This window comes from Cavia porcellus, unplaced genomic scaffold (assembly GCF_034190915.1).
Source record: "Cavia porcellus strain 051 isolate PalLab524CR breed Dunkin Hartley unplaced genomic scaffold, mCavPor4.1 scaffold_32, whole genome shotgun sequence".
In the NCBI taxonomy this organism is placed as follows: domain Eukaryota; kingdom Metazoa; phylum Chordata; class Mammalia; order Rodentia; family Caviidae; genus Cavia; species Cavia porcellus.
In genome coordinates this window covers 18,420,741-18,443,238 of record NW_026947515.1, presented here as the reverse complement: position 1 = coordinate 18,443,238, position 22,498 = coordinate 18,420,741, and the positions used below count along the sequence as shown (strand labels likewise).

General features: G+C 38.8%; 1 protein-coding gene and 1 pseudogene across 1 annotated transcript in view; both read left to right on the top strand.

The window, feature by feature from the left end:
* Efcab3 (EF-hand calcium binding domain 3) overlaps positions 1-22,498 on the top strand; it is a 49,459-nt gene that overhangs the window by 2,479 nt on the left and 24,482 nt on the right. The window contains exons 3-6 of the mRNA XM_063242159.1: positions 3,594-3,667; positions 5,518-5,661; positions 7,384-7,455; positions 8,787-8,907. Coding sequence (XP_063098229.1) covers positions 3,594-3,667; positions 5,518-5,661; positions 7,384-7,455; positions 8,787-8,907 — 411 coding nt within the window. The remainder of the gene's footprint in view (positions 1-3,593; positions 3,668-5,517; positions 5,662-7,383; positions 7,456-8,786; positions 8,908-22,498) is intronic.
* Positions 21,481-22,141, top strand: LOC134474463 (PRELI domain containing protein 3B-like; annotated as a pseudogene).

The window sequence follows — 22,498 nt, the reverse complement described above, 5'->3', positions numbered from 1 at the left end:
AAGCGTCCGACACCTCTGGCAGCTCTATTTACATTGCTTAGAGCCAAAAGAAGGGAAAGGGAAATGGCTTAGCCAACTCTGTACATATCAGCACATGGAGATAAGGTCAGGTTTAGCCAAAGTGGAGGCAATTGCTCTTTTTTCAAAGAGAATCTTCTAAGTGGTCCTCTGCAAACTGGCCCAAGATGTTTTTTAAAGTAGCGAGTTCCTTGTCACTGAAGGTAGTTAAGCAAAGACTAAATAACACCACATACAGAGGAAATTCACACACTAAATGAAAGGCTGGACTTGGATCATTCTACATCAAAGATTCTACAATCATTTCTGGATTGCTTGCCTCTTCTTCTGGAGTTAGAGTCCAGGTTTTCATCTCAAACAAAGAATTGAACAAAACAAGCAAAAAACAGAGGTGAAGTTTATTTGAAAAAATAAAACTGAAGAATGAGAGAGAAACTGGTTCTGCAGAGCAGATTGGGCCCAAGTTAAAGAGGAAAAAAGCAAAGAGATAAAAGCAGAGAAAGCAGAGCCGGCTATCGGAAGAATGCATCTGCGTCCTTTTATACTATCCAAATCTCCAGGAACCCAGAAGAACTCCTACATATGAGCCTTGAGAGATGATGCTGGGATCCCGTGCCTTAGGATGACCTCAGGTCTAGGCCACCCTATTGAAAACCTGCTTGAGTTCTCAGAAGTCCACAAAGAGGACTTTGGAACTACACATGTGTTTCTGGATCTTGCAATTAACAGGTTATAGCTACTTCCCCAGTCAGTTTTGCCATGCCCTAATCTCCTATGTCAATTTGAAACTTATATAAAATAGAAAGGCTTTCTGCACTGTTTGGTCTAAGACACAGTTTGAAATTGTGTCGAACTTTTTTTTTTTTTTTTTTTTTTTTTTTTTTTTTTTTTGTACGGGGGATCGAACTCACAGCCTTGCATTTGCTAGCTGAGCTAAACCCCAACATAGATTTTTTTTTGGTACCCAGGGATGGAACTCATGATCTTGCACCTGCTAGGCAGGCACTCTTGCCACTGAGCTAAATCCTCAGCTTGTGCTGAGTATTCTTCATAATGCAACTAATAAAGATCTTATACTGAATAGAACACATGCAAGGTCAAAACTTATATTTTGCTCTTGCTTCTTGAGAACATATTTCTGAATCTGCTGCATTTTTGCATCACATTAAAGAAATTTGTTTAGCCAGGCGTAGTGGCTCACGCTATAATCCTAGCACTCGGGAGGCTGAGGCAGGAGGTTTATTGTGAGTTCAAGATCAGAGGTAGGCTACAAAATGAGCTCAAGGCCAATCTGAACTGCATAGCGAGAACTTGTCTCAAAAAGAGAAAAAGAAAATTGTTTATATTTACGAATACAAAATAACCTGACTCTTCAGAAATTCAAATAGGTGATAAAGGATAAACATCAGAAGAAATCAGTGTTAATAAAAGCTAAGGAAATAAAGCAAGTTAAATAAAATTCCACATCAAAAAGTTTAGAACCACACATTTTAAAAGGTTATCACAGCTGGGCCAGGATGTGGCTCAGTAATGGAGTGCTCATCTAGCACTGGTGAGGCCTGGGTTCCTTCCCCAGCACTGCAAAGAGATAGAGAGATTGATGGATCGCTGGTCAGCTAGCTTACCATTTGCTTCTCTCCCAGTCCCTGTTTGAAAATGAGTGGAGGCTGGGAGTTTAGCTCAGCAGTTGTAAGTGCCTGTTTGGCAAACACAAGGTCGTGAGTTCAATCCCCAGTACCAAAAAAAAAAAAAAAAGAAAATCAGTTTAATATAATATTCTACAGAACACTAAATTAAAAACCCTAATTTAGTGTTTAACTGCAATGTTTATTTCTTTTAGTTTATCCACTAGCTTTTTATAAAAGCGTAAAAACTGAGTCCATATTTTTAAAACTTTTATTTCTATTAGCTTCAAAACTAAATGCATTTATTATTAATTTATATTTCATTAACTCTTCCTACTATATTATAGGCAAACCCAGTTTTACATAATACATTTCTGTGTTCCTAAGTCATTATAGATCTATACAGCGTCCCCTAAGCATTAGTATTATCCCACTTTTTCCAGATTTTATTTTCCTAGGCAAATTGAAAGGGCAGCCAAAGTTCCAAACTTTCCAAAAGTGTTCTCTGTCTTACACAGATGTAGTAAAAGTAAAATTTGTCCTATTTTGAAGTTCTGTATCACTTTCATTGCTCTTTTCTGATTGACTTTGTTCTGTTTTGTTTCATTCAGTTTTATTCTCTTTAAAATTAAAAAAATAAATTAATTTTAAAAATAGAATTTGGCAATTGAAATTGTTAAGTCATAGATCCAAAGTTTCTCTATGTTAGATATCACAACATTATTTGTACTAAAATTTTGAAGCAACTAATATTTCATTTTTGTTTCTTTTAAAGAGAATAAAAATAAAATTTCAAAACAAGATAAGAGGAGGGTAACAATGGTTAATACATTGTGTACTATTATCTTTAAATTAGTTACTCAGATTACAAGATATCAGCATTTAATTGTCCAAACAGTATTAGCACAAACCTTTCCTTTGAATGAACTGAGAGAAATAAGCAATATAACTATCCTGTCTTTTATATATATTTTTGCTTCCATCCCAATTTCTCTTTCCTTTTGAAGTTTCTTCACATTTTACAATATCTACTGTACACTTTGGATCTTATTTACTGTTTAAGTTTGTCACGCTATGGAGACAATATACTTATATGTGTCTGGTTTATTTGACTTACGTGTATAATCTTGAGTTACATCCATTTACATATAAAAGTCTCAAGTTATCCTTATTTATGGCTGAGTAGTACTCCCTAGTATAAAAATACCACATCTTTTTATGTATTTCTCAGCTGGTGGGCATTTGGGTTGTTTCCAAGATTAAGCTGTTTTAGCATGTAAAGCTACAAACATTGGTGCACATATGTCATTGAGGTAGAGTATTTCTGATTCTTCTAGGAAGGTATCAGGGGAATAACTGAGTCAAATGTGACCTCTAAACCTAGTTTTTCGAGGAATCTCACACTGATTTCCACAGTGGTTGCACCAGCCTGCTTTGCCAACAACAAAAGAGGAGGATTTCTTCTTCCTCATAGCCTCTCCAACATTTGTAATTGGTTGACCTCTTGATAACAACCATTCTTTCCAGTGTGAGATGAAATCTCAGTGGAAAAAAAGTTACATTTTTAAGAGCAGAATTTAAGACTTAAAGCCATGAACCTTAGAGTCAGACAAATTTGACTCATTACCTACATAACCTGGAAGAAGTTATTTCATCGCTCTGACCCTCAGTTTCTTGTTTTATAAAATGGGGGAAATCAGAGCTTTACAAGGGAATCAAAGATGTTTGGCAAACATAGGGCAGAGGTATGGACCTGAGGAGCTAGTATTTTTTCACTGTCTGTCCTGTCCTTAATGGCAGGTGACAGAAACAGATCCTCTAGCAAATGAGATTCTGCTTATATCTTATGATATGTTCATTCCCATCAGCAAAAACTGATGAATGGGGACTAAAGCTTGCTCTTTTCAGTTACATATGTGTTAAATCTAAATCTCTTATGTTTCTTCTCAGGGATAAAGATTTGCCAAGATCCTTTCAATGCCATTTACAACACAAAGAAAAGTTGAGCCCATCACAAATGGAAGGTAATGAGAATCATCCTAATAGTTAAAGCCCCATAATGCATATGATCCTCTCTTTAGTACAGATATAAGATTTCAAGAGGTGTCTATAACACTCTTTCATTTAAGAGAGGGGGGCTGTAGATATAGCTCATATGTATATAAGGGTCTCTAGATTCAATCCTCAGTACTGGAGGAAAAATTCTTTAAAAGCTTCTGGGTAGGGCTGGGGATATGGCTCAGGGGAACAGCGACTGCCTGGCAAGTGCAAGGTCCTGAGTTTGACTCCTAGTATCAAAAAAAGTTGCAGAGTGTGGTGGCACACACCTGTAGTCCCAAGCCAGGAGGGGAGGCAGGAGGTCTGTGACTTCAAAGCCTAAACTATATAGGCATTCAAAGTCAGTCTGGACTACAAAGTGAAACTGTTTCAGAAATCTAAAATTAAGTAAAATAAAAATTATAAAAAATCACCTTTATTGCTAAGAAAGGTGGTTTGGGAAACATAAAAGACTGTCAAGACCAGATTTATCCTCACCCAGCTGTTGCAGGGAGGCAGTGTCACAGATTAAACTACATATATAACTACCCAGCAGCGGCGGCATCATCTTACTTTGTCCTATTTTATAACCAGCATTTCAAGGAATAGTTAATTCAGCATACTGGCAGAAAAGCAATTTCCACAAATAATACTAGTTTTCCCAGTTTCCCAGTGTCCCTCTGGGGACTGTCTTACTCAGACATCTGCGTATGATGTCCCTTGAGCTTAGCAAGAGTCTGGGGTGTTTCAGGGACATGAGGCTAAATTTTCTCGGTAACAATACTCAGGGCTACATCCCCAGCCCTTTTTATTTTGAAACAGAGTCTCACTAAGTTGCCCAGGTCAGTCTGAAATTGGCGATCTTCTTGCCTCAGCTTCCCAGTAGCTGGGATTACAGGTATGTGCCACCACCCCTAACTTTAGTTAGTTCTTTGAATATTTCTTCTAAAAATATTAGATCTGTATAAGATACATATTATCTTTGTATATTTGGACTAGATATTGAATTTGGTTCAAACTTGGTGTATCAACTTTCTATTGCTATCATAAAAATTGTCACAATTTTAACAGCAAAAGTAGTGTAAATCCATTATCTTAAATTCTGCAGGTCAGAAGTCCAGGCAGGCTTGGCTGGTGTCTCTTCTTCAAACTGGGCTGAAATTCAGATGCTGCCCCCAAGGGCTCTTACATGGAGATTCTGGAGAATCTGCTTGCAATCTCATTCAGATTTCTGGCTCAATTCAGTTCCTTGCAGCCATATGACTGAGGTCCAGTTTCTTTCCTGCCCGCCAATCAGGAGCCCCTCTACCCTCTTTAAGCTGTGCCAGGCCTCCACACCACATTGCCCTTCCACCTTCACACCAACAGTGGTGGGTCGAGTCTTTCTTGTGCTCTGAACCTCTCTGACTTGTGTCATATCTATTAATAAAATTAGATTGGGACCACTCCAGCAACCCAGGCTTCCGTATCTTAAATACATCTGCAAAGTCTCTTCTGTCATGTAAGATAACATATTCTAGGGTTTCAGGGATGAGGGTGTGGACTTTTTAGAAAGCTATTTCTCCTGCCTCAGTTGGTTTTCTGCTCCACCAATTAATTTATTGCAGCCCAAATCACAAGGATGGACAGTGTCCTATATTAAAGCTGTCTATTAAATATGCATTTTTTCTTGTTTTTTTGAGACAGAGTCTCACCACATAGTTCAGGCTGGCCTTGAGCTCACTTTGCTGTCTCAAACTCACAGCAATCCTACTGCCTCGGCCTCCTGAGTGCTGGGATTACAAGCATGTACCACCACATCCTGTTTAAATGTTCATTTTAAATTCTACTTCTCTAGCCTTCCAAGATGTCTACAACTTCTTCAACAAGGATAAAACTGGCTGTATTGATATAAATGGGATGATGAGCACGTTAGCTAAGTTAGGAATGAATCTAACCAAGCACGATGTCTATAATGAATTAAAATGTGCTGATCTTGATCGTAAGTATTTTGACTTTCTCATTGTTTTAAAAAGCCTTTTCTAAATATATATTTTTTTCTCGGTGACTATATCAACAGAGAAAGTATACCTATGTTGCACTATAAACTTTTGGTTAAAAAGAAAAATAAATAAAAGTAAAGAGTAGCCCTTCCTTATCTATCTATTTCACTTTCCATGGTTTCAGTCACACAGTCAACCGCAGTGCAAGAATATTAATTTTTCCTTGATTCTCTCAAGAGAAACTACAGCCACTTAATTTTTATTAAAATATATAACTGTTCTGTTTTTATTAGTTGTTAGTCTGTTATTGTGCCTAACTTATAAATTAAACTTTATCATATGTATGTATGTATCAGAAATAAGATAGTATACATGGGGTTCAGAACTATCTGAGGTTTTAGGCATCTGCTAGACGTCTTAGGGGATGTTCTCTTTGAATAAGGGGAACCGGTACTATAGAAGCATGTTTAACATTAAGAACTACTACATACATGTGTGTCTAACTACTACATATGCATGTTTAACAGTAAGGTATGTGTCTAAGTTATGAAATTAAATTAATGTTATGAAATACACTATTCTTTGAAAAATCTAGTGTGAAAACTAAGAATGACTGTGTCCTCTTAATATCAAATTCAAGTTACCTGTCATGATGCCCTTTTTCGGGGGTGGGGAATTATCAGGACCTTGTGCTTACTGAGCACTTAGGTGGGTGAGCTATATCCCTGGCCCCATGATGCCCATTTTGGTACCAGGAATTGAACTCACTGCTCTCCACTTGCCATGTGATACCCATTCTGGACAAAGCCTAAAATAACAGATCCAAAGACAGTTTCAAATATAGGGAAATGCTTGTCCCTATTTGAATCATCAGTACGTCTTGCTGCTATTGTTACAACCCACCTATATTGAATTTTAAATTCCACAGAACTTCTGTTGATATTTTTAAAACACACAAGCTGAGCATGGTGGCTCATGACTATCATCCTAGCCCTCGGGAGGCTGAGGCAGGAAGATCGTTGGGAGTTCGAGACCAGCCTGGGCTACAAAGTGAGCTCAAGGCCAGCCTGAACTGCAGAGCGAGACCCTGTCTCAAAAAGACAAAAAAAACAGATTTCTGTTTCTCCTGGATTTACTGATCTAGTGATCAGCAGTCCGAGCTCTTACAAGTCCAGCACATTATCTGCTCTCCCTTCTCACCCATCTGCCAGAGCCCGTTCTGCCAGCATCCGCTCCACATGGGACTCCATGTCATCAGTTAATGAAGACATCCTTTGTTTCTACTCTGTCTAATTTCTCTATTCTTTTATGAAAACAGACATTCCTCAAGTAGCACTCACTACCCTTTGAGAAAAAAATGAGGTTTTTTTTAAATGAAGTATAACCTGATATGTTATAACAGAAATAATAGGAGTAGATACAGAGTAGAAAGGTTAGTAGATTCCATGTAAAAATGGAAAATCTCTGGAGAAGGGGTAGATTCATAGGACTACAGCAGCTGAGAGTGCCCTGGCTGAATGTTTGCATCCTGCCCTTATTTCTATGGACTGCACAAGACTAGTATAACAGTGCTAAGATCGCTCCAAGAAGACCTGAATGAAATAAAATGCACTGGTTTTAAATATTAAATGGTCCATGATACTTTAACTTTCATACAGAACATACAGTCTAATAATGTAAGCACATCTTGTCCTTGTTCTGAGCTTAGATTTCTTTTGTAGGAGATGGAAAGGTGAACTTCTCGGACTTCTTAAGGGTACTGACAGATAAGAACCGCTTCCTCAGGGCTGTGGGTGAGTACACATTACAGACCAGGTGGCAGTTTGGGAGTTACAACCCACTGAGAGTAAGCATTATACATTTAGATGTCCCAGTCAGGAGACAAATCAAGAAAGAGCAATCTAGGATACGATTTTATTTACTTACTTATTTATTTTGATACTGGGAATTGAACTCAACCTCGCACTTGCCAAGCCAGTGCTTGTGCTGCTGAGCTAAACCCCTAGCCCATGTATGATTTACTTTTAAACTGCTTCTCCAAAACAGTATCTGTTAAGCAAACTGATGTAGTTTTAGAATTTTAATTTGTATATATTAACAGGTAGTGGTGTTGTCTAAAGGACTCCTTCAGGGGACACTGCCCTTTAGTCTCAAAGAGAACACTCTGGGAAGTGATAGGTATAGAAAAATGTGGTCTTCTTTTATACTGTTTTAATTTTTACCAAGTGTCTGTCTTACTTTCAGAAACATTCTTTTACAAAAGAAAATAAGTTTTTTCTTTAGAAGGAAAAGAATGATCTCTCTCATGCAGATCTGGGAATAGATAATTAACTGCTCTTGAAAAATACCTTCCAGGGGCAGGGGATATAGCTCAGCAGCACAGTGTCTGCCTGGCAAGCATGAGGTTGTGAGTTCAATCCCCACTACCAAAAAAAAAAAAAGAAAGAAAAAGAAAAATACCTTCCTCACACTGATGAAGCCTGTAACTCAATGCAAGTCTGCTTGAGGTTAGAGTGCATGTTCTCACACAAGGCTATAAATGCAATGAAAAATACTTGAAATATTGCTAGTAGTATTTTCACAGTTTGCTTGTAAGCTTAGTAACCTGCTGCCTTGGAAAATCTAACCACTATTCATATCATATTTCTATGATAATACATTCTAAAGTTCAAATACTACATGCAGTTTTGAAAACATACCCATTTCTAGACTACCAACTGTCATTACAATTAAAATGTCAGCATTTTTGAATACTATAATAATAGTTATCTCATAAACCAAAGATATGTTTATTGACAATTTCTTTTCCTAGAGGAACAAAACAATAGTCCTTAACATACAATTCATGCTTGTGTTAAAAACATTATATGTTTACTTAGAAGACGTTGAACTAAAAATATTTTTGTATTCAGTGATTATTCCATTTGCCCCGTAATTGAAATGACCTTTCTACCAAACAAAACAAATTTTTAATATTTTACTATATCTTTAGTCCCTGACTTGATATTATCATTATTATTGTGATTATTATTATTATAAATAGTAAAAAGACTGTCATCTTATTATTTTTGGATAAGTACTTTATTCAGAAGACATTTTGAAATTTTTTTGTTCACCTCCATAGTTCCAGAAAAGGAAATCTGTTTAAATTTAACTGGCAACCCAGGAATCCTATTATTTGAAATCCTATCAAAGCTTATAGAGACCTCAGCTCTATCCAGAAAGACTATTATGGACATAGTAAGGTAAGTGGCAAGGAAAGAGACAAAACAGCCTTCTCAGAAGCATTTACAAGGATATCTCTCACTAACACTCTACTGGCTCGGTCCAAAAAATAGAAAAAAGGCTGAGCATTCAGGAGGCCAAGACAGGACGATCCTCATGAGTTTGAGGCCAGCCTGGACTACATAGCAAGACTCTGTCTCAAAAAATAAAAAATAAGGAAACCATAAAACCAAAACATAGGAAAATGTATCTAGGCAAGTGGTCATGTGCCAAAACATTCCTACCTGGCTCTGAAATTGCAAGACTGATCTCAGATTATCTGGAAACCCCACTGTAAGCTTAAGACGTCCAAGAAAGTTCAACTTCTTCTACTCCAGGTCAGGAAATCCCAGCAGAATCAAACTTTTCCAGGGATGATTTTAAGCAGGTTTCCAAATCTAGTGTGGAATACTAGATACTTCAATATGTACTGAACTACCGGGGGCTCTCAACGGGTCCTCTGCCTCTGAAGTGAGGTATGGCAAGTTCAGACCTCCCAGGGAATTCTTTGGACTGGAGTGGGGGCAGGATTAGACATGAGAAAAAAGGACGGGACCATTCTAATAACCACGTGCATTAACTTATTTCAGCAAATACCGGTAAAAAATGACTTTCCCCAATCTATTTTATCATTGTAGTATAGAAATTAAATATTGCTATTATCAATCCCAGTTCATACTCCTTCAAAGCTTTGTGGTACAGAGACTTCAAAATACAGAATACCACCAACAGTGTAAAAATATTCTCATGTCCCTCAATAAGTATTCTCTTTACGCTGTCATGTCTCTCCATCAGATAAAGCACAGGGCACACAAAATTCTGCTTGGCACATCATGGCAGTTCAAAGGCATTAATTTATTTATTTTGGTGTTTTTGAATCAAGGTCTTGCTGTGGAGTTCAAACTGGCCTTGAACTCACTATGCAGCTCAGGCTGGCCTTGAACTCATGGTAACCTTTGGGCCTCAGCATCCTTGAGTGCTGGGATTATAGTTGTGTGCCATCACACCTGGCAAAGACATTTCTTAAATGCCTAATGTTAGTACATAACATACAAATTTGGTACTTTAATCTCTCAGCCTCAGTTTCCTCTTGTATAAAATATGGGAAAGGATAATAACTGCTTTAAAGGGTAATTGTGGGAGTTTATTGGATAAACATATGTGCTTAACACATTATAAGAACTCAATAAATGTTAGCTGTTATGTGGAAATTACAGTAAGGATAGAGACAAGCCTGGTGGCACATGCCTGTATTCTCAGTACTTGGGAGGCTGAGGCAGGAGGAGTGCCACAATTTCAAGGCCATCCTAGGCTACATAGTGAGTTCAAAGCCAGCCTAGAATACATAGTAAGATGTTATTTTAAAAAAATAGAATAAAGATAGACTATGCCATATGTATTATCTGATTTAATCCTCTCCTCCTAATGAGTATACATTATCACCCCCATCTTACAAATGAAAAAATTAAACACAAGTCATTTAAACAACTGACTTAAGAGTCACTGGTGCTTAGATTTTAGCATCGTCTGATGCTCTTATCTACATCCTTGTATTGCGTCTTACTCAAGTAAGTCAATGGAAAATATTAGCTGATATTGGTGTTTTTATAGAAATTGGCTTGTGGTCATTGTTTATCTGGGATCCTGTTTTTGCCTGGTTCCTAGAGAGATTAAAAGTGCTTAAAACAAGGCCAAAGGAAGAACCAGAAAAATGCTCTAATGAGACATCACCAACATTACAAATGAAGAAGCTCCTAAAACCCAAGCCAACTGACATCCTGGGACATGTCATCAGGAGAAAGCCTTTTGCTACAAAGCCACCTGTTAGACTGGTTAAATGCAACTGCCCCACTGTAACCTGGTAGGGATCTTGTCCAGGTTCTTGATGTCCTAAACAAAAATATGAACAAGACACCCAAAAGTAGCAGCACAGTCAAAGGTTTATTTGAAAAACAAGGTGGAACTGGCCAATGAGATTTATACATCAAGAAGACTTGATGTTTAAAGTTTTAAACCTTAGGATTCGAGGTGGGATTTAGGGATTAGTCTAAGGTATGACTCCTGCCGATGAGTATTTTGACTTGGCTGCTCCATTGAGTAGAGGTGTTTTTAAACTCTTATGACCCTTTGAGCCCATGCACTGCCCACTATGAGTTTTGGATACCACATGCAATCTGCATATCGATGATATGGTAATTAGAATTGGTGTCAGCCAAGGTTGCAGAAGCCCATTAGGTGTTTGCCCAGGGACCTACTATGTATTATCTGGCTACCTTTTCCATTGAAATTTAGACCTAGGCATCCTGGTCCTGGGCTAATGTCTAACTGAGAAGGTAGAAGCCCCAGAAGGCCTCTCCTGGGAGACGTGGTGGTAGAGGGGAGCAGCGACCCAGAGAACTGCACTGGCTGGAGTGTGGGGCATTCAGTCCTCCCACAGAAGTGGTTGATTGACCATTTTGGAGTCAGGCAGGATAAGCCCAAAGCCAGAACTGCAGCCAGCTTCATTCAGCCACTCCTAGCCAGGAGCAGACTGGTGGAAATTGCTTGGACTGAGTCCTGCTCTTGTGCATGGTCCAACAGTCACTGCCAAGGTTTCCCTAAAGGTATTCCCAACCAGCTCTTCCCAACCTGCACATACTAAAATGGTGAGGGCTCCCTGACGTTAACCAGTTTAGGAGGGAGGTGCCAGCCTGCCCCACCCCTGCTTGCACTCCGTCAGCCACCGTAGCCACCATCAGCACTCAGTAGCCCTATACTAGTGCACCCAATGGTCACCATCAGATATCCCTAGCCAGCATGCTTCAGAGAAATTATAACCAATACAAGAATGCCAGGGACCCCATTACCCACTTGTCCAGAAGAAACCAGAAACATGACAAGAGGAAGGAGCAAAAGGCAGTCTCTGGCCTCCAACCCAAGCAGTACTGGTCCAGGAGAGGTAAACACAGAAGAGATCGGGAGTTCTACACCTGCAGTTTCTGAAGCAACAGCAACTGAAATAAAGAAACAACTTCAGGGGCTGGAGGTTTAGCTCAGCGGCATAAGCACCTGCCTTGCAAGCAGGCGGTCGTGAGTTCGATCCCCGGTACCAATAAAAATGAAAAAGACAAAAAAAAAAAAAAAAAGAAACAACTTCAAGAGGCTATAAAAGAACTTAGAAGAAAAATATTATCTCAGGTAAAAGAAAAAATGAAAAACATAATAAAAGAATTGCTAAGCACCTCTCAAGAAGATACTGACGAAAGAGTAGAGGAGCATAGAAAAGTGAGGGAAATCTTCAATAAAGAGTATAAAAAAGATTTAAAATACATGAAACATTCAAAGATATTAACAAGAAATTAAAAGTTCTATTGAAAGCTGGCAAACCACTTGAAAGAAACTAAAGATAAACTATCAAACCTTGAAGACAGGTTTGCAGCTTGTGATCATGAAAGGAAAGGTCTCTTAAAAATAACAAGGAGCCGACTGCCGGGAGAACATGGCGGACAGATAACAGCAACTACCGGAGGCTCTTTGCAAAACTAGGCTCAGAAGCCAGGTATGGTGCGGACTAAAGAGACATAAGCAGGTGGAGTTATGCTCTGCTGACTCAGGAACGAACTCGGCTGAGAGAAACCAACTTGGAATGCAGTCCTGGTGCTAAAACAGGAACAGAAAAGTCTCGCTGCTGAGGCTGGACCCTGCACCATTGGAAGCCGAGATTTGGGTTTCCCGCCGCGCAGTGGCTGGCTGCCTCTACATCGGCTCGGCAAGGAGAGAGATGCGCGGAAACTCTGAGAACGGGAGTCTGCGGACAGAGTCGAAAACAGGACGGGCAGGGAGGCATGTTCTGACTTGTGGCGAGGTGAGTGAGAGAAACTGACACTCCACCACAGTTTGACTCCAGCGGACTTTCTGGGCCCAAGCAGTCCTGCGGGAGCAGGGCGCGGTGGCGACTCCAGCCACACATTCCCCTCTCGGGCGGGATTGGTGAAAAGTGCCTGGTCTGCGTGACACAGCCGGCGGACCCCGTAGGCTGGCCCAAACCAGATCCCAGAGCCTGACGGAGGCCGGGAGGGGCGGGCCCCCGCGTAGGCTGCCTGGTGCGCAGCGGTGAGTGGGAACACCTAACCGGCGCAATTCGATCAGGCTGTGGCTGACAGGGAGAGAAGCTGGGCCTCTCATATAAGCTTGCATATATAAGGAACAGAGAATATGGGAAGAGGCAGCAACAAGAAAGGCTCCTCGGCCCCCAATTCTGAGAAACAGGCAATAGCGGACACCGCACCAATACACATAAAGCACCATATAGAGAGCCTCATAGACCAATTCAGGAATGAAGTTATCAACGACCTGAAGCTAGAAGTATGCAAAATAGTTAGAGAAATGCTAAGCCCCACCCAAGAAAAAACAGATGGTGGAATGGAAGAACAGAAAAAGAGGGGAGAATTGTTTGATGGAGAAAACAGGGAAAGCACAGAATACGTGAAGCAGGTTCAAAGGGACTACCAAGAAACTAAGAAGTCTATCGAAGACTGGCATAACAGCTTGAAAGAAACTAAGGACAGACTATCTGAACTGGAGGGCAGAATAGTAATATGGGAGAATGAAATGAAAAACTTCTTAAAAATAACAAAGAAACAAACAGCAATAATACAAAGACAAGAAGATGATAAGAGGATCCATAACTTAAGGATTAAGAACATAAAAGAAGAAGTAGGGACACAAACAAATGAACTACAAAAGCTACTCACAGAAATAATCCAGGAGAATTTTCCTAATTTAGCAAAAGGTAAAGATACTCAGATGTATGAGGCATACCCCAGCTACCTACAACCCAAACAGAGCAACACCCAGGCATATAATAATAAAAATTCCAGAAATTCAATACAAGAACAGAATATTAAAAGCTGTCAGAGACAAGAAACAGACCACTTACAAGGGAGCACCCATCAGAATTACAGCAGATTTCTCTGCACAAACCATCAAATCACGAAGAGCGTGGGGGGAAATAATTCAAGCTTTGAAAGATAATAATCTCCAGCCAAGATTGAGATATCCTGCACAACTGTCCCTGGAAATTGATGGAAAAACAAGGTGCTTCCAGGATAAAGAGGAACTGGGGGAATTTGCAACCACCAATTCAACTCTACAGAGAGTATTGCAGGATATTCTAAAAAAAGAAAAATACAAAGAATCCAGAAACAGTGGAGGCCACAACTAATGGAGCAGAGAACAAAGTGAAGAAGACAAACTGACAGCTACTGACAGAATAAGAGCTCAACAGAAATGAGACAGAGAAGATTGGATGATAGGAACAGCTATTTTGGAGAAAACGACATCTTAATAGGTAATACTGATTCAGTATCATCTTGTTTTGAAGTCTCATCTAGCTTTTGTCCTTCTGTCTCCAATGGTCTAAATAGGTTGTATCTTACTGGATTTTATTATGTACGATAGTATAAGCAAAAACCTTTTAAAGACAAGGAGATTATACAGAAACCATTATTCATTTTCTGTTAGTCGATTCTAAATACTTTGTAATGCTGTCATTCTCTTAAATGGTTTTACATTGTTTTGATATACTTAATGCTACAGTATACGAAGTTGTACTCAAGGATTTCAAGAAAAGAGACAATATGGTAACTACTTTTAGGTCAGGATTATCTGGTGGTGAAACACTATTCTGCTTAAATGGTTATGTTTTGATCTGTGCTGTTTCGTTGTTATGCCCTCTTTTATCTCAATCTCCACTCCATTATTTACTTTTTTAATACTTTTTTTAAAATTTTTATCCTTTTAATTAAAGGAAAAAAATAACAGGATATATTATAGTAACCCACTTTGACTTTCCATTACCTCGATTTAAAGCCCTGTATTACTCTCACCATCTGGTTTTTAACTGATGTTCCCCTATTCTGTTTTGCTGAATAGTATCAGGTTCGAAAATTTAGGCATCAGCTGTGAAGATAATGAGATTCATTATAACGCCCATTCTCGTTGACTTTTATCTACTTTTGAAGACCTACAATGTCTCCAATGGTTTGGTTTTGTCGGTTTTGTTCTTTACTGTTTTGTCCAATTGTATTATAACTAATGGTATAGGCAATTCTATTAGAGATAGCGGGAGGCATTATGGTAACCATTGTTGATCACCTTGTATTATGTTTTCACATTATCTATTATGTCCACCCTTTTGACTTGACCGATTCTGTTCTGTTATGTCACATTTGGTTTTACTCTCTTCCAAAAAAGTAATAAGAACCGTGAGAGCAATGAAACCCAAAATGTGTAATAGTCATTGTACAAAAGAGAGGAAAAGAAAGTGCTCTAAACTATATAACTGCATGTATATTTAAGTGTATAAGATAGAATATGATATCACAGAGTTTTATTGGATCATTGAACAGAACTGTTTGCAGTATCATTGATGGAATGTCCACTTTACAAGCTTTAATTTTGTGACTGGAACAATTATTTCTAAGATGACAATATGTAATCCATTAACTAGTAATTTCCTACTGTTCATGTTTTTTTTCTGCAAATCTGTATAACTTGTACCCTTTCTCTACTTTTTTTTTTCTTTTCTCCTTAAATAAAATTTAAAAAAAAAACATAAAAAAAAAAAACAAGGAGCCAGGATACAACAATACAAAGGCTAGAAGATGACAAGAGGATCTATAACTTAAGAATAGAAAATGTGAGTGAAATGATATTCAGATAAGTGAGGCATACAGAGTCCAGCCAGCTATAACCAAAATAGATCTACACCCAGACATATAATAATCAAGGTCCCAGAAATTCAGCACAAGAACAGAATATTAAAAGCTGTTAGAGAAAAGAGATCACCTATAAGGAAAAACCAATCAGAATCATGACAGACTTTTCAACACAAACACTCAAATCAAGAAGAGCTTGGAGTGAAGTATTCCAAGTTCTTTCGAAAATAACTTCCAATCCAGATTGGTGTACCCTGCAAAATTATCTTTCAAAATTAATGGAGAAACAAGATGCTTCCATGACAAAGAGGAGCCAGGGGAGTTTATGACCACCAATGCAACCCTACAAAAAATACTGAAGGACATTCTAGAGAGAGAAAAAAGAAAAAAGATAGGGTGAGTCCTTCAATATGCTCTATATAAGAAACACATTTAACCTGAAAGGGGGGTTATAGACTGAAAGTCAAAGACAAGAAAAAAATGCTCTATGTGACAGGGAACCAGAAAAAAGTGGGGGTAGCTTGACCATCAACTGCAGATTGGTTAGAAAGCCATGACACTTTCATACAATGGAAAACTACTCAGCTATAAAAAAAGAAAATCTTGAGGCTCTTGTAGGCAAATCTATACAACTCGAGATCATGCTCAGGGGTAAAAAGATTCAGAATCACTTAGGTGAATAGTGGGTTGCTTCCCTAATATAAAAACTAAAGGATCCCATTTTGTGGGATCCAAAATGTAAAATACACCCTGTGAAAGTGAAAGGGGAGGAATTGCCTAAAAAGGGAAGGCAGTGGCCATTGTTAATCTACTATCATGATTTGAAACCCATATTGTTCTCATTTCTCTGTTTAGTTTGGTTTTATTCTGTTCCAGTTTTCTTCTTGTATTAGATTTGATGGCATGGACAGCTGTTCCAAAGATAGCAGGATATACTATGGTAACCATTTTTTATTTCTTATTAGCTTGATTTGAAGCCCTGTATGCTTTCACTGTTTACTTTTTTTTTTTTTCTTTTTTATCGGTACCGGGGATGGAACTCATCACTGCCTGCTTGCAAGGCAGTGCTTATGCCGCTGAGCTAAATCCCCAGCCCCCACTGTTTACTTTTGACTGATTTTATTCTTTTCTTTTTTTGTTTGATAGTATCAAGTCTGATGTTATAGGCAACTACTTTGAAAACAATAAGATACACTATGATGCCCATTCTGGTTTGACTATTATCTTCTTATGAAGTCCTATAATGTCTGCAATGTTTTGTTTTTGTTGGTTTTGTTCTGTACTGTTTTTTTCAGTTTCACTATGCCTGATGATATGGGCAATTCTTTTGAAGATAACAAGAGGCCTTATGGTAGGCATTATTGATCTCCTTGTATTTTGTTGATAAGCCATGTACCATATTGATCCTTTTGTTTTGATTGACTCTATTTTGCTTTGTCTCATTTGGCTTTATTCTCTTCAAAATAAAAAAAAGTAAGGGAGACAGTGGAAAAGAAAAGAGGTAAAAGGAAAAGAAAAAAAGAAAAATGAATGAAGCAAGCTCTAGAGAATTATAAGACAAAAAAATTTGCATTATGGATGTTTCAAGATCTTGGGAGAAGAAAAAGGGAAACAGCATAAAAATAAAATTTAAAAAACACTGATGAAAATTTTTCAAATTTTGAAAAAGATGTGGACATCCTAGTCCAAGAAACACAAAGGACCCCTAAAAAACTCAATCCCCCCAAAATAGATTCTCTTTAAGGCATATTTTCATCAGGCTGTCAAAAATACAAGAAAAAGACAGAATTCTGTAAATAGCAAGAGAAAAACATCAAGTCATATATAAGGGAATCTCAACTAGATTAACAACAAACCTCAAAAAGAAAAAAACAGTAACAGACTAGAAGAAAATGGGATGATTTCTTCCAGATGCTGAAAGAATTACCAACCAAGAATGCCATACCCAGCAGAGCTATTCTTCAGAAATTAAAGAGAAATAAAACTTCTTACGACTAAAAACCTGAAGGAATGCATCACACAAGACCATTCCTATAAGAAATGTTTAAGGTATTCAGCCCCACACTAGAAGCAAAACTATGGTAAGTGTCATCATGAAACCATGCAAAAGTACAAATCTCAACAGCAGAACAACTGGGCATGTGACGTAGCCCCATCACATAGTAGGCTGAGGAAGGAGGATTGCCAAGAATTTGAGGCCACAATGGGTTATGTAATGAATTCAAGTCCAGCCTGAACTACACAGTGAGACTCTGTCTCAAAAAAAGACAAACAGGGCTGGGGATTTAGTTCAGCATTATAAGCGCTTGCCTGGCAAGCACAAGATCATGGGTTCAATCCCTGATACCAAAAAATAAAAACGACAAACAAACAAACAAAACAGTAGAACAGATAAGACAGAAGAGAATCAAACTTACCAATACAGAAAACTACCAAACCACAAACATGAGCAAAAAGAAAAGGAGAAAGGGCAGGGGATATAGCTTAATGGTAGAGCACTTACCTGGTCTGTGCTAAGATCCCAAATTCAATCCTTAGCACTGTAAAAACAGAAAAGAAAAAAGAAAGGATATCCAAGCAAACAGAAAAAAAAATAGAAAAAAATGGCAAGGAATCTGTGTAACAAGGAATAAGGATTAACAATAACCTTTTCTGCATTTTTGTTCTGTTTTTGTTGTTTTAGATGTTTTATGGTTTTTTTTGTTTTGTTTTTTTGTTTGTTTTGTCTTTTTCATTTTTATCGGTACTGGGGATCGAACTCACAACCGCCTGCTTGCAAGACAGGTGCTTATGCCGTTGAGCTAAGTCCCCAGCCCCTTTAGATGTTTTATGGTACAGGAGATTGAATTTAGACTCTTCACACTGAGCAACATTCCCAAACCTTTTTCATTTTTTATTTTGAGGCAGGGTCTTGCAGTCACTAAGTTGCCCGGGTTAGGCTTGAAATTGCAACCCTCCTGCCTATGTATCCCAGAGTACTGAAATTACAGGCACATGCCACCATATCTAGCTAACAATAACTTTGAATACAAATAGATTCAATTGCCCTGTTAGAAGAAAGCTACCCCTTGAGCTAGCCAGCATGTGTGCGGACCAGGGAGAACCAGGAGGGAAGGTATACCCCTCCCCATCCTGTGAAGCAGCCACCTCCCATAAGCAACTGACTGATTAGGAGAAGCTATATTGTTTGACTGACTCTGCAAGCCTAAAGTTGGTAGTGTGACTATTTGGAAGATAACAATATGCAATATAGTAATTATTGTACATTTCTCACTGTCTTATCACTTCTCATTTCACGTTATTGTTCTGTTTTGTTCCCTTTAAAATAAAAATAAAATAAATTACCCAGTCAGAAGATACAAACTGGCTGAATGGGTCAAAAAATAAACTAGACACAACACTATACAATCTACAAGAAATTCACTTCATAAATAATTTTTTAAAGAGAATAAAATCAAACAAAATCAAAAAGAATAAAACCAATCAAAACAAAACAATGAAAGCAATACAGGACTTCAAAACAAGATAATAGGAAATCAACAATGGCTACCATAATATGTCTCATTGTCTTCAAAATAGCTATCCAGACCATTCAGACATAGGCATATAAAATTAACCAAAGAATACAAGAATTAAGTGCTTCTTTACTTTGATGGATGGTTATCTTTTCAGAAATTTGAGGTGTATGATCTCTAATCTCCACTGTGTCTGTGTTTCCTGAACTTGTTCTGTGTGGTTTGGAGTTCTGAGATTGTATTATACTCCTTTGTCTTGGCATGTTCCTTTGTTCCTCTGAATAACCCCCTGCTGCATCCAGGGTGCTTCCTACATTGGCTGCCCATCTCTCGGTGCAGTGGATTCGACTAGGCACCTGGGTTCCTCCAAACCTGGGCTCCTGAAGTGATGGAGAGGCCCAGGGAGATAGTTCATCAGTGCTCCCTTGATGACTGCGGGGCCTCAGGGCATGGCTCCTCCAAGCCCGTGCTGGGCTCACCAGATCTCTCTGGGCTGCTGACATGTGGCCTGGGGAGTGGCTTCTTCCTATTAACTCCATTTGTTCACATGTTTGGCTCAGCTCTGAAATTTGTTTGCTGATTTTCAGTCTAGTTGATTTGTCTCCTGTGACAATGGGTATTGAGGTCTCCCGTTACAACCATGTTGTTTCTCACTTGATTTTCCATGTCTACCCCTGTCTTATACAGTCGGGTGGTCCTGTAGTAGGTGCATATACTTATAATTGTTGTAGCATCTGTGCTGTCTCCAGATTTCTCACTGACCCCAGTGAATCTTGTGTTACTCGTGTTTGCTTCATCTTGTAGCTGTTAGATTGATTTCTCATGGTCTCTTTGCTATTTTTTAAATTTTTTTCTCTTGCTTTATTTGAGATATCTTTCTTTTCATGATCTAGCTGCAGTTATGTCTTCAAGATCTGAAATTCTGTCCTTTCCTCCATTCAACCTGTTGAATATGCTTTCAGTGGAATTTTTAATCTCCTGGATCTCTGGATCTGTTTCATAGATTCCATTCCTCTCCTATGTTGGGTATTTTTTATTTCTATCTTTCTCTAAGCCCATCTATTCCTTTATTCATGTCTGCTCAATTATCTTTGATTCTAAACATCATTTCTTCTTGTATCTGAGAGACCATTTTCTCTAGAGCATTTTCCACTTGTTTCTCACTTCTGTTGTTATCATTTCAGTGTTTGACTTCCAACTTCATCCATCTCACTGAGTTCCAGCCCTGTCCTGGCTGGGCTGGGGCTCTGAGACTGAACCCCACATCTACATCTTGCCATTCTCCACCTTCTCTTCTTTCTTTTATTTTGTCTTCTATGTTGATGCCCGTCAACCTCTCATGAAGTGTAGCATTGAGGCCTCTCTCAGGGAGGAAAGGAGGTGTCCGTTCCTCAGGGATGTCCTCCAGATGTAGTTGGCTCTTTACAGCTATCCCAGTTCTGTGATAGTGTCCATGTTACATCTGAGTGATGTGCTGGGTGTGGAGCCGATCTCAGCCTCTGGACGTGGGTACTGGGACTGCACTTCTGTCGGCGGAGTTCTCCAGAGTCCAACTGCTCTCTCTTGCTGCTGCTTCAGATGCTTCCATGTTCACCAATTATTTCACTCTCAATAGGTGTGTGTGTCTGTGTGGTGGGCTGTGGTCCTGGGTCTTGGGATTCCTGGAAGTCTTACATTCTTCCAGCTGGCCCCACCATCTGGGGGGTAATGGAGAAGGCCTGGAGTCTAAGCTCACTGCCTTCCAACTGGCTCGTCCTCTGGGATACAATGCTTAATAAATAATTTAAATAGAAAAATAAAGGATAGAAAATAGATGACAAGCCTGGTGGTGCACTCCTATACTCCCAGCATTTGGGAGGCTGAGGCAGGAGGACCATTGTCAATTTAAAGTTAGCCTGGTCTACATAATTATTTCAAGGCCAGCCTGAACTGTTTTGTAAAACTCCGTCTCAAAAAAACAAAACAAAACAAATAGACGATAGGAAGCAGGAAAAATAGACAGATCTTTTGCAGATGTGCAGGCTACCAAGAGATAGAAGGAGGGGTGAGGGCAGGGAAAAGAAATAAAAATAAAGACGTGCTATACACATGTGCTGGCTCCTGACATTGAATGTAATCATTATGTACTGCAAACATCTACTGATAAAAGTTATTTTTTAAAAAAAAATTCACTTATTCCAGTGACTGAATCTTTTAGAGCTTTCATTGATATAAACAGTCTGCTGTGGCACATGTGCTAAGGTTCACCACCACTGACTTAGCCAGTAAAGGCACACAGATACAATAAAGATGAAATCTCACTGTCCCCTAGCGCCACCTGAACATCAAACAGGCTGATAACATGGAGATCTGGACTTTGGAGCATGTATTTGACTACCCATGGGAAACTGTTACATCAACTGCAATGCAGAAATACCCAACGCCATAGCTGGGCATGGTGGCACAGACCTGTCATGCCAGCACTCAGAAAGCTGAGGCAGGAAAAGTTCCAGGCAAGCCTGGACTACACAGGGAGTTTAAGGCCAGCCTGAACTATGTAGCAAGACTGTCTCAAGAAAAGCATGGATGGAAGGAAGGAAGGGAAAAAAAGAAAAGAAAAGAAATACCCAAACACTATGAACTCACATATGGTTGGAGCTGATTACTGGAGAAACATATAGGATCACCCTGGAAAGTTGCAGTCACAGACTTCTCAGCACAGAATGGGGACTACCTTCCACTGTGAAGTCTATTATTGGTGCAGCAAGAACCACAACTTGGACCAGTGGCACAAGTGCCTGCCTGGTAACTGTGAGGTCATGAGGTTGATCCCCAATACCAAAAAAAAAAAAAAAACAAAAAAAAACATATGTCTATAGTTGATCCTGTAGAGAAAACAATGAAATTTAAATTTACTAATGGCCAAGAAGCAATGGAATGGGTATTACATAAACGCTGAGATTGAAGAATTGGCAGATTCAGTAACAGGAAGCATAAGGCCACCAATGGCAGCAGAGAAATAATAAAGAAAGTTGGTATACAGCACCAGGTCTCTCCAAGTTGACTATATGTTTGTTATTTTAAAAACACAACTAAGGACTGGGGATATAGCTCAGTGGCACAAGTTCCTATCTGGCAAGTGTAAAGTCATGAGTTTGATCCATGGTCCCCAAAAAATAATAATAAAATAAAAATACAACTGCACTTTAGGTAGAATTTTTTTTTTGATAAACTGGAGTATGGCTATGTGACTTTCATCAAAATATTAAGAAACAGGGCTTCTAAATCACTGGGATTGGCTCCTCCCCCAAGATGGAAGATAGATAAGCAGCAGAATACAGAGGCTCTCTGAGACAGACAACTCAGACGCCAGAATAAAA